The 12,644-nt window shown below is 42.2% G+C and overlaps 1 protein-coding gene across 2 annotated transcripts in view; it reads left to right on the top strand.

The window, feature by feature from the left end:
- NEIL3 (nei like DNA glycosylase 3) overlaps window positions 1-12,644 on the top strand; it is a 622,290-nt gene that overhangs the window by 92,232 nt on the left and 517,414 nt on the right. For both annotated transcript variants that reach the window (XM_044062525.1, XM_044062524.1), the window contains exon 3: window positions 8,931-9,065. In XM_044062525.1, the coding sequence (XP_043918460.1) occupies window positions 8,931-9,065 (135 nt within the window). The remainder of the gene's footprint in view (window positions 1-8,930; window positions 9,066-12,644) is intronic.

The following is a 12,644-nucleotide window of genomic DNA, read 5'->3' on the forward strand; positions in this document are numbered from 1 at the left end:
GCATATGGATTTATGACTGTTAAGTTTGAGGAGGGCAAATAGATGGTTCAGAATTGGCGAATTTAGGAATGGGATTGGTGTAGGGAGTAACTGTAGGAGGAGGAGTAGAGTATTGCTACTGCGACACCTTTTTTGTTGGACCTATCCGAACGTAGCATTTGGTAACCTAGTGGGAGAATTTCGTTGTCTTTTATTCTAGGTCTTAGCCAGGTTTCTGTGATGGGAAATATGCCATGCCGGTTGTGGGACAACCAGGCATGGAGGATGGGAGTTTTATTTCTGATGCTTTTGGCATTGATTTGTCATAAAATGGAAGGTCTTGCAGGTGGGGGGATGTGGTGTATGGAGATGGCATTTAGGTGGGGTGTTGGTAGGACCAGGGTTGGGGTGGATGTCACCGGAGAGAGAGATTCTGTCCAGTATGAGTCTAATACAGTTTGTTATGGAGGGTGAGTACGGGTGGTAATGTATGGTGTATTTAGTTGGATGTGGAGGTAGAGGGAGAAGAGGACAGGGTAGGATGGGTAGCACTGTAAACTTAAATAGGAGGATTGTATTTGAAGAGTAGAGGTCAAGGGCTATAGAGGAAAAATAGGGTTGGATAGTGTGTTTGAAGTTTGATGCATAATGCGAAGGTGAAGTGTGGGAGGGTGTAGGAAGGCAGGCAAGATAGGAGAGAGTTGAAAATAGAGTAGTGATTTTTATTAGGCTGAAAGAGTTTGTTGTGGTTTGAGACATAGTGTGGGTAGGGTTAATTGTGATTTAGGTGGGTGATGGGATGGGTTGGAGGGCTTTTGAGTAATTGGGTAGTGTAGAGGAGTGGGAGGAGTTATGGACAGATAAATATAGAGGTAGCGAGGGCAGGTGGAAAATGGGGGCATGGTAGGGGAGCGTAGTGAGACCGAGTGAGGGTGAATGGAGCTGGGCTGCACCGATGGCAGAGAATCCGTGAGTGAAGAAAAACAATCACTGAGATTGGGATGATAAGGCCAGTGGCCAATAAGCAATACAGCCATTGTACTCCAAACTTATGCCACAAGACACAAGTAGGTGAGTAATGTGCTGTCACCTTTCAAAGAGACAGTAATGGCCATAGATGTAGCGAGGATTGTAGAGTTGGAAATTCAATCCTGGAAATTGCTGGAGCACTTGAGTAAGCCTAGATGGGTTAGCAAGGGTATGGAGGGTAGTGGTCTGCCGGGTAGTGTCTAGGAGGGCTGTAGCACAAGTCCGTTTGAAGACCTGGGAGTGGAAATGGACCGGGTAAAGGAGGAAGATCGAGAAGTGATTGTTGGAAGAAAAGAAATGGGGGAGGAGGAGGTCAACATTATTCTGTCACCCAGATATGATTAAACCTCTAGCTCTTATACCTCTAGTCTCAATTAAAGCAATGCTAAGCAATGTTCCTTTGTATATGGCATATTTAATGATGCTAGGTATGTATTAACATTCATTTAAGTAGCTTGCCAAGTGTTTTGTCTTAAATTGGTTGAGAATATTTGTAAGCACCATACTTAGAAATGTGCTAGCCATTACTATTACACTCCTGCAACAACAAAAGGAAGAAGGAAATGCTGCATCTACTGATAACCTCAAGTGGAGTCCCATCTATACCATGAACACGGTTGTATTACAGCTATATCCGACTTTAGGCACCACCAAACCCTGCAGTCACTGGGGGGCCCCAACCACTGCACCCTATCTTATTTTGAGGTGGGTAATAGTAACTCTTATTTTTATTGCCTTTAAAACTGAAGGATGCCTCTGGTTACAGTAACAATATTTTGTCAAATGACAGGCTTCACGATTTCATTAAATATTTTACCACTGATGCAGTGCCCTTGGCTTAATTAAATCCTTCTGGTGGACATTCTGTCCACCAAAACTAACATTGTAGCCCGCTTTAGGCACCAGAAATACTCATGGCTGTAAGGGGGGGGGGGTCCTTGACTGTGTGGGGGCCCTTTAAATTATCCTTTGCTTTGTGTTGGCACTCGAAATGCCTGGTGCTGACACGCTGAAAAAAGACTGAAAATCCAGGGGAACATAAATCTCAAACATCATCCTTCTTATTTACTTTCTGTTTTGGAGCGGGCAAGCCATCTGCACTGTCCAAACCCCAAAACATATATATACACCACCTACAAATTGCCATATGTGACGCCCACCACTGTTACCAGTATGCGATGGGCATCAGTATGTGTCGTCCCTATGCTGGGCCAGTAATCAAGGAGCCTGAATCCTTACCACTCATGCTGGTGAGGGATACGCACTTGGAATACAAATGGATACACTCAGTATTTCCAGATGCAGACCTCTCTGCATCAAGTACTGTTTCCTTTAAGAGCACACAGGGAACCCACTCAGCCCAGGGTCTGGATGTCTCTATATCTGTCTCCCTCCAGATCCCCAATATGTCTTCCCTCTGGCACAGCTGTAGGGTTAGGTTACATGACTTTGGCCATTTGAACCAGATGGATGCACATGAAGTGACTGTCTTTTGGAGTTGTAATGTGTCATTGTTGCAACTAAATGTCAGTAACTGTAAATGTCCTTTTGTGAGATGGGTCAACATAGTATGATACAGGCCTATCAGAATGTAATAGCATTGTACCTGTAGATCATTATGTCCGTACTACTCCTCCTAAAACTTTGCAGCATGAACAAAGAGGTTGCTTAAGAGGAGTGGCAATGACTGGTGATACTTGGACTGGAATTGCCAAGGGGGGCCCCCAACTTGACATTTGCTGGGGGCCCCCAAAATGCTGGCCCTGGTTGCTATATTGAATATTTAGCCCCATTGGGTTTTTTTGTTTTTACTTAAATTCACTTTCTTGGTCTTATATTTTTTATCACTACTTCGAGTTCATGTCATCCAAGAGGAGAAAATGACAGTGTGGGAGGCAGATTCCCCATAAGAATAGTCACATACAGTGTCTTTTGCTTGGGCACTTCCCATGACCATATGTCTTGTAGTATCTGTAAGGCATTTTTGCCTAAAGACACTTAAAAGCCATTTTGACTTCCCTGGCTATTTATCTTTGAAAATCAGCGGCTTAGACAGCTAGCCCAAGGTACCATGGCAGAATTCTTTAACTTCGAGGTACTCCTACTGAGTAAGAAGGCCAAGAAGTCTCACCCAGATTCTTTAGCTGTCCAGCATCCACCAGGCATCCCTCCAGAAATAGGTAATAGCTCTGTAGGTCGTTCGGTGTTTACTTTGAATTCCTCTGCCACGACCCTGCCTGAGGCCGGTATAAATATTGTATAAATAACATTGAGTGGGAACTGCAATTGAATATCTCTGGTCTTTGAGGGATTTACACAGATATTGGTCAGGGTGGAAGTTAAGAGTTCTCTTATCGAATCTTGCCAAGGGTTGGACCCTCCAGGATTTGTTAGGGCCGATGTCCCCTCTAAGAAAAGACAGAAATTGAAGCATGTTTCAGTGTGTTCTGTGGATCCTAAAAGGGAATGGCAGGAGTTTACTCAGGGCTTGTTCTCAGCCTTAATGTCCCTAAATCCTCTTCAAGAGGCTTAAGTACCTGCTCCTCTTTGGACCTCTACCCCTTGTAAATGGTCTAGGGAACCATACTGCTCAGATGAAGATTCCCTGTCTGGTGAGGGGATTTTGTTCTGTTCTTCACAGATGCCTTTGGCTTATGGTTCTGATGACAAGGAGTCTGTCAACCCAGAGTCTCCTTTTGAGAAATTGTCTTTTGCGGGCACAATTGCTAGGATGTCGGAATTCTTTAAGTGCGATTCTTCTCAGGTGTCGGATATTCACAGAAGATATCATTTGCTGCAGGTGGATACTCCTAAACTATCAGCAGTTCCTCTTGTGTTGGCTGCCTTGTTAGATATTTCATTGCTGCTCCTAAGAAACCTGTTAGATTCTATAAGGTTCCTGAGGATTGTCTAATTTCTTTTTCATTTAAATGTCTTTCTGCTGATCCTGCTGTGGTGTCGGTCTCTTCTGGTAAACCTAAACTTTTACCCTCTTCCACACATTTGCCTTCTGATAAGGATAGCTGGGCAATGGATAGGACTGGCAAAGTTTACACTTTTACCCTCTTCCACACTTTTGCCTTCTGATAAGGATAGCTGGGCAATGGATAGTTCTGGAAAAGTTTACACTTTTACCCTCTTCCACACTTTTGCCTTCTGATAAGGATAGATGGGCAATGGATAGTTCTGGAAAAGTTTACACTGCTTCTACTTTTGGCCTTCATTGCTCTGGCTTGTCAGGTTATCCTTGCCCTCCCAGATTCTGTTGAAATTCTGTACCTTATCTTTTTTAGGTTCTGCTTCTCAAATGGCTTGCCAGTCTCAACTGTACCTATGATGCAGCTGTCGCCTCTTTTAGGGCTGCAGCTTTTGGGTCTGTCATGAGGCATTCTTCTTGGCTTAGTCTTCAGTCACTTCCTGAGGACATTAAGGTCAAGTTGTTAGATGCTCCTTTGGATAATCATCTTTTTGGGACTGCTGCTGCTTAAGTGTCTTCAAGAGACAGGCAAAGCTTTGCAATACCTTAAACATATTTTTGCTTCTCCTATCCTAAGTTCCAAAGGAATAGTCCTTCTAGATCTGCTTTTGTTCGCAGACAACCCCATCAGGCATCTTAATGGCAACATGCAGGCCCCCTCTGCTAAAGCTTCTCCGATATCTGTGACCCAGAACACTCTTAAGTCTGCTTCTCTTTGACAATTGCCCTCCCCCCACCTTTAGACCAGGTTCCCTTGTCCCTTTGGCTCTCCCTTTTTCTTCCAAATTAAAGTCTGATCACTTCAGACTCTTGGGTTCTTTCTATCATCTGTCAGGGATATTTCATAGTATGGAAATCTCTCTCACTCTCTCTCTCACTCACTCTCTCTCTCACTCTCTCGCTCACTCACTCTCTTTCTCTCTCCCCTTTGTCTGGGATTCCTCAACCTCCTCTAGAGCAACTTCATAATTTACTGGGGGTTCTAGGGTCCCTGTTGAACCAAGGGACCATTTGTTTTTTTATTCCATTATGTTCCTGGCTCCTTTGAAGGACGGCACTTGGATATCAAGTTTGGCTCAACACCTTTCAAGATCCCTTCGTTTCTGATGCTTACTCTTCAGAGTGTTTCCTCTTGTATTACCTAAGGCTTTTCTGGTGTCCTTTGATCTGAAAGATGCTTGCCTTTATATCCCTATTCACCCTCTCATCAGGAAATATTTATCTGTCTTCCTCTAATTTTCACTTCTCTGCTTTGCCCTTTGGCCTCTCTACTGCCCCCAAAGGTGTTCACAAAATGTTTAGCTCCTTCTCAAGAGCTGTTCGCCAATGCCTCGGACATGGGGCGGGGGGGGGGTATCTCTTGGTCACCTGAAAGTTCAGGGTCTTTGGTCTTCCTATCAGAAGTCAGACCATAACAACATCAAAGAGATGAGGGCTCTGATTCTGGCCTTCAGGCTTTTCACCACATGTTCTCTCCACACCCCTTGAAGGTGTATACAGACCACACTACAGTGATTTGGTATTTCATGAAGCAGGGGAGCATGAAATCATAGGTGCTTCAGGCTTGGGATGAGGCTGTCTGTTATCAATTAACACTTCAGGGAGTATATATTTTTTCAGAGTACAGTCTTGTGGCAGACTGTCTGACCAGGTCCAAAACACAGGCTCATGAATGGATGCTTCACAGAGATGTTTTCCTGGGCATTGTCCATTTGGTGGGGTATTCGTCAGGTAGATCTTTTTGCCTCCCATCTGAACAGGCAGCTTCATCTCTTCTGTTCCAGAGTGCCATGCCATCTGGTCCTTTCCTTTCCTTGAAAGGGGAGGCTTCTTTTTGCTTTCCTCTACTTCCAAGACACCTGCAGAAGAGTCAGTTGAACTCTCCTCTTAATGCATCTGGCCAGGGGCAATCATCGCAAATGACCTCACTGGTTGAATCTCCTTGCACAGGATAAGGGGCTCTCCTCCATCCTCACTTGTCCACTCTACAACTGACATTGTGGGTGATAGGATTTTGATCCCTTTCAGGCACATCTTTTCTGAGGACATGCTCAGGGTTTTACAGGAGGCAAGGAAGCCATCAACCATAAAAGCTTATGTCCATATGGAAAGGCTTTTTGGTCTGGTGCCATGCTGTTAACCAGGACCCTTTTCAGTGGGGGGTCCCTTTTGTTCCTCTCTTATCTGAGAGAGTTGCTTCAGTCTGGCTTGGCCTATTCTTCTGTAAAGGCCCATTTTTCAGCTGTTTCTGCTTATTTGTCCTTGTCTGCTCTTTTGACTTATTGTTTTGAGGTCAAACAATTTCTTAAAGGTGTCCTGCATATTATGTCTCGAAGAAAACCTATTCTTCCTCTGTGGGACCTTTTAATTTTAGTTTTGGAAAACTTGACTCTGGCTCCTTTTTGAGACTACAGATTCTGCTTGTTTGTAACATTGTACCTGGAAGACTGTTCTGTTGCTGGCTGTTACTTCTGCTCAAAGGGTTTCTGACCTCTGGGCCCCTATGGCCATTTTTTTTTTTTGTTTTTACACAGGGACAGGGTGTCCCCATCATACTAATCTTTCTTTTATGCCCAATGCAGTAAATGAGTTGTCGTTAAAATCAGTTGGTACAACTTCCTTCCTTTTTTTCCCTCCTTCTCAGTCTGCTAGTGAGAATGTCCTGCTTACCTTAGATTTGCACAGAGAATTCAGATACTATTTGGATAAAACTAGGACTGTTTGTAAGTCTGAACATGTTTCCTTTCATTTGGTTGTTTCTAAGCAAACCATCTCCTCTTGGATGTCTAAGGCCATTTCTTTTTGTTCTTTTCATGGCAAGTCCCTGTCTGCTTCTGTTAGAGCTCATTCTGCTAGGGGTGTTGCCTCTTGTGCCTTCTTCAAGGGGTTCGACACCAATTCCATCCTTGAAGCTGCTACCTTTACTAAGCATTATAAGTTGGTTATAGTTTGTTAGGCCAGAGCAGGTTTTGCCGAGACCTTTTTATGTGGTTTTGTTGAGGGCTCTTCTCTGCCTTCTACCTCCCATTCGGTTTCTTGAGACTTTTTACCCTCCTTTCTTTATGGAATACTGCAACAATGACCTAGGAGGACACGGTACAGTTGTGTAAAATCTTACCATAGCAGTAGATGTCCTTCTCTTCACTGTTGCAGTATTTGCTCCCTCCTTCCAACCACCTCTTGTTTATTCTGCATTTTTTCCTTATGGATGTACAGGAACTCCATTGTCCTATGACAATCGCTCTCTTCTGGTAGTTGCGTACGTATATCCCTTTTATGCCCTACATTCTGTGCAGTGAGCATAAATGTGATGTACGGCGCAAACAAGATTGCTTTTAAGCTTTATCTATACTGGCTGGGGGACGGGCTGTCTGGGGTGGGACATCCCTTCTTTAAGGAATACTGCAACAATGAAGAGGACACCTATGTTTTACACAACTGTACTTTATCAGAAGCATTAGAAAATGTGCCATGTACCTGCATTAAAAGTTTCCTTAAACTCTGAGAGCTGTGGATATACATTTTTCAGTAACCATGGATGAGTGGTCCTACCACTTATGGAATTACCATAAGTATACTTGACAATTGTGCATGTTGACTCCTTATGCTATCAGTTTTCATCCGATTCTCAAATACAGCACTGCATTTGCAAATTAATTTTGTAAATATAAAATGTAAATCTGCTCCTTAAAATTAGGTTACAATTTATAAAACGCATCAGCACTATAAAATGTAACTGATAGCTTTTTGGAATGGATGCATTTTTCACTTTCCCAATTTATAAATCAAGTGATTGATTCTTTTCTGTTGTAATTTGAACTTATGCTCAACATTTTAACAGTACTGTGTTTAACTTTTGCTTCGCTTTCATGATAATTTTTGTCAATGTCTTTCATTTGACTTCAGGCCATGACTGTAGAGTTCTTTGACCAGTTCACTTATTTTGCTAAATAAATAAAGCACTCAGGCCAAACATTGTTTTGTAATCTAATATCCAGTCCAAGCAGGAGCAACCTTTTGTTATCAGTATTGCATGCAAAAGGTCAGGTTGTTAGTATGCAAAAGGTCAGGTTGTTAGTGCAGAAGCTGAACTTTTGTCCCTGATACTGGCGACCTATGCTCAGGAACAGGCACTTTGTTGAAGTCCGAACTAGGTTTGGAAGAAGAGATGATACACCAAGGCAACTGTCCCTCCTGATGGAAAAAGTCTGGGTTTATCCTCCTGATGGAAAAAGTTTGGGTTTATTGGTCAAAAAGGGACCTTTATCAGAATGTGGAGGTTCTCCCTTTGAAACTGTATAAAGCTGTTTGTGTATGTTTAATTGCATAACAGGATCCCACCACTTCAGAGGTATTCCTAAAGATATGAGATCCTGTGGGTACTTATGTTTTTACCCCATGTGATTCCCCCACACCATTGAAAAACCAAAGGATTAATTAAACCTTGTAACCAGTTTGCAAAATGGTTGCTACTTAAAAAGCCAGCAGATAGGCTGCAAGTACCTACTGCAGCTTGTGGGATGAAAACAAATGGATAAGCAGAAAAGTAAATGCGGAGCTGCCATTTAGGTTGTGCATAGGTAGAATCCTGTGTTAAATAAGTATTTGCCACTGGACAACATGAGCAACATGAACTCTGTAATAACTTACCATGGCTTTACCATTTTTTGTCTGCATAGTTTGACTGAACTTCTCCCATATGAATAATGCCTTTGAAGTTGAACTAATGCTGCTTTACAGCACATAGGTATTGTAGTCCAACTGGTTTGAGCTGCATCTGCTGAAGTGAGTTAACTTCTAAATGCATGCTTGTCTTGGATGTGTTCAACTTATGTCAACAATGTTTGAACTCTGATTTCTTGAGCTTAGGGATCATTAACCTTAACTTATTTAAAACAAAAAAATTGGAGCAATGTTGTAACTGATACTTATTTCTCCATCTTAGAGTTCACTTTGGCATGAATGGCTCTATTCGCATTAATCCTGTTGAAAAGAACAAAAAAAGTGGGACTTTACCTATTCTAGAAGTTCATCTCACTGTGGATGCGATTTTCTTCTTTGACGCCTCAGTAGAGATCAGGTAAAAAAATGCTAAGCCTTGTATACTATGTGATTTACAGTTTGTTGTATTCTATGTCACAGTCGAGTTGATTTGCAGTTGAATATTGTGTACAGCGTAGTCTTGTGAATATCATTCTTGATTTTTTTCAGTATATACATATTTAAAAATGGAAAAAAGTTCTTGATATGCGTTTGTCAGTCATGCATTCAGTAGTTAATATGTTGTTCTGTTTACTTTTTTATTGCCTCTTCTTACCACTTGGTACCTTTCATCTCTAATTTTATCTGACTTGTATAGGTGTCACATATGTGCATAGTGGTTGCTGGGATGTCATTCTTAAACTGAAAGTGGAAGAGCATCATTCTTGGGGATCTTCAATAACAAACAAGACTAAAGGAAAATCAACTGCCCTACCCTACTACTGTGGCATGTTAGATAGGATTACATTGTCCATTATTTTGAGATGGCACTTTTCCATTCCTAGACCCGCAATTTGATGTCGGGCAATTTCATCATCATCACATACAGGACTAAGACTGACTGGACTTACTAACTTTTCTAAGCTGCCTTAGCCCCCCTCTCCATTACCCAGAAAACAGTGCACCCAAGGACCCATCTCTAGATCTTTTTTTCTTGCATATTAAAGTTGGTGTCACTGTAAAGTAGCCCCAAGCTGCATCAATAAAGGTCAGCCTATTTCAGTTTGATTCTAGTTTAAGCATTTGGTTAGGTTGTGTAGTTGAGCTCCCCTTCTCTTTCACTTTTGGCATCATCTTTTTCCTTCTTTCTTCCATGTTAGTTGCTCCCTGTAGACCCATAGAGAAAAAGCAGGATTCTCAGTCTTTAAGTGGAAATATAGTACAAAAATCTCCTTTTAGAAAAAGTTCTCTAACTGGGTGAAATGTCTTGGAGAGGCACATTCTCTGAAGTGTGGCGCAGATCTTGTCTCTCTTTCAGACTCTCCTTTTTAAAGAAAGAAAAAGACTAAAATTCAGAAATATCAAATTCCTGCCTTAAATGTCCATGAAGTCCAAATTTTGTTCCCATGATAAGTTGAAAAGGAAGTAATTGCTAATAAAGGAAGGTTGTAGTGTCAAAAAAAATTGAAGTTTTGCTTATGTTTTTACTCTGCCTAAATTTTGTTCTTTCTGAGGGTGTTGTGCTGCTTGAAACTAAGTGGATTTGAGCAGTCCTGTGGTGATTCAAAGTCTCTGTAACATTGGTAGAACTAGTGCAGGCTATGTTCAGTGACATTGGTAGAACTATTGCAGGCTATGTTCAAGGACCCAATGACTTCAGTACAGTTTTCAGCCTCTGAGGGGCTCCCAGTAAGAGTGGGTGTGCATCAGGGTTCAACTCAGTCCACTGCTGTCTGTACTGGTGATGGAGTACATACACATCGGAGGGAACTAAACTGCTATATGTAGAGGATGTGGCATTACAGGCAGACTCTGAGCAAGAAGCTCAGCTGATTTGGTGTAGTGGTACATTGCTCTGACTCTAGTGTGTAAGGTCCTAGGTTTGAGACTTGGCAGTGATATCTTTAACCTCTTATGATTCTATACTCCCTCTCCTCATTAAGCAGAGTACCTCTTTATCCCTTTTTAAGTGCAACTTGGATAACGGAAAATGGAAAATATACCCCTGGGATTCCACCCATGTCCCTGCTGGACAGGGGCATCGGGTGCTGATTTGTCTTTACATGGGCTAAACTCTTGGCTAGGCATACAAGGGCCTCAGAGCAAATAGCCTAACAACCTCCTATGATCTGAAGAACTTTTAACAAAGGATGGGGGAGTTGAATGCAAAACTGAAGGTACATGGGGTGAAACTGAGTACAGATAAGCCGATGCTAAAGGCAGCGAATGGGAGGGGGCAGATCGGAAGAAGCTGAGAACTGAGAAAGGAAGATAGTGGAGCAGATTAACAGCTTTCAGTATCTGGGAGGGGGGTTGAGGACAAGGGAAGTATGAATGAAGAGGTCAAAGCTAGAATCAGGGGGGCTGCAGCCAACTGTCATAGAGTGTCAGTTGCAATGTAGAGAGAATGCCAAAGAAGCTGAAAATTAAGGTGGACAAAACAGTGGTGCGACCAGTACTACTGTATGGTACCGAAACCTGGGCAGTAAAGGCACAGCAGATAAGGAAGCTAGAAGTGATTTGAAATTAAACGTCTGAGGTGGGTAGTAGGATGCACACTGAGACATAAAAAATGAGGACATAAGAGCAGAACCCAAAGTAGCTCCAATTGCAGAAAATATCAAAGAGAACAGATTATGGTGGTTCAGGTACATGTGCAGAAAAGCAGAGGATAATCGGATGAAGATGATTTAGGACAGATGGGATGACAGCAAGAGGAAACAAGGGCATCTAACAGGAAGGTGGATGGATTGTGAGAGAGATCATCTGCGATAGTCAAACATGAGTGCCGAAGAAGGTAGCAGTGTAACAGTGAATCGAGAGAGATGGCAACAGTTAACGCAACACCCCAACCCCATGCCGAAAATGAAAAACGGGGGGGTTGATGATGATTAGATAAGCACCTCCCAGTTTCCCATCATCAGCAAGCTTCTTTAGCCATGGCCCCTTTTGACATTTTATTTTATGTCCAAGAAATATATCCCAAAGAAGAGGAGCCCAGGACAGAGCCCTTCAGGATACCATTGATGACATTTTTTTTGTTACAGCAAATACCCCTGATCTTAACTGTATGGGTTCTGAATCAGAGACAGTTAACTAACCAGAAAACTGTGCATGAATTAATATAGAGTTTAGAGAGTTACCCAGTAATCCTAGCATGAGGGATGGTGTAAAAGGTTTTGGCAAGGTCTGGATATGCAGTGTGAATCATATACCCCTTCTCATTATCCTCAGTAACCCTTTCAGAAAACTTAACTAGGTTGAGAAGGCAAGATCTGCCTTTTCCTAATCCACACTGGTGTATATTAGGAGATAGAAAGTCACATGTAAATTCTGTAGCCTTACAAATAGTAGTAATGAGACTAATTCCTGGGGTTATTAGAGGGCAACCTTTAAGCAAGGGTACAACAACAACCATTCTCCAAATCTGGGGGCCATAACCAGGGGTGACGCTCGGGTTGAGGAGTTGGAGAGGTTTTGCTAGATGGGATTCTCAACAGCTGTCCAGGGATATTGTCAGGAGGTATGGAAGTAGTATTTTTAATTGTTTTCGAAAGTCCAAATCTATCTGGCGGGTGGGAGTTATCAAAGATAGAGGAGAGGCTGGAATAGAATTTGTCTGCACGAATATTAGCACTTTGTTAGGGATCAGAAAAGGAGACCCCATTGGAGATAAGTTCTGTACGGAATTCCTAATATAGCTGAAGAAGGCCCTGTGGTTGTCTCTTGAATTAGTTGTAGCCCTAATTTTGCAAATGTCTTAATTTTCCTGTTGAAAAGCTTGAAAGACTTCTTACCAGTTTTAAATTCCTTTTATATTTATGAAGTGGACATCTTTTTTACTGATGGCCAGTAATGTTCTATTTTTATTATAGTTTGTTGATGTGCGACAAAACAGTCTTCCTTGCACTATTAGCATAAAACAGTCATATGCTGATGCCATTAACAAATCCCTGCC

This window comes from Protopterus annectens, chromosome 2.part1, assembly GCF_019279795.1.
Source record: "Protopterus annectens isolate FY-2018-M chromosome 2.part1, PAN1.0, whole genome shotgun sequence".
Taxonomy (NCBI): domain Eukaryota; kingdom Metazoa; phylum Chordata; order Ceratodontiformes; family Protopteridae; genus Protopterus; species Protopterus annectens.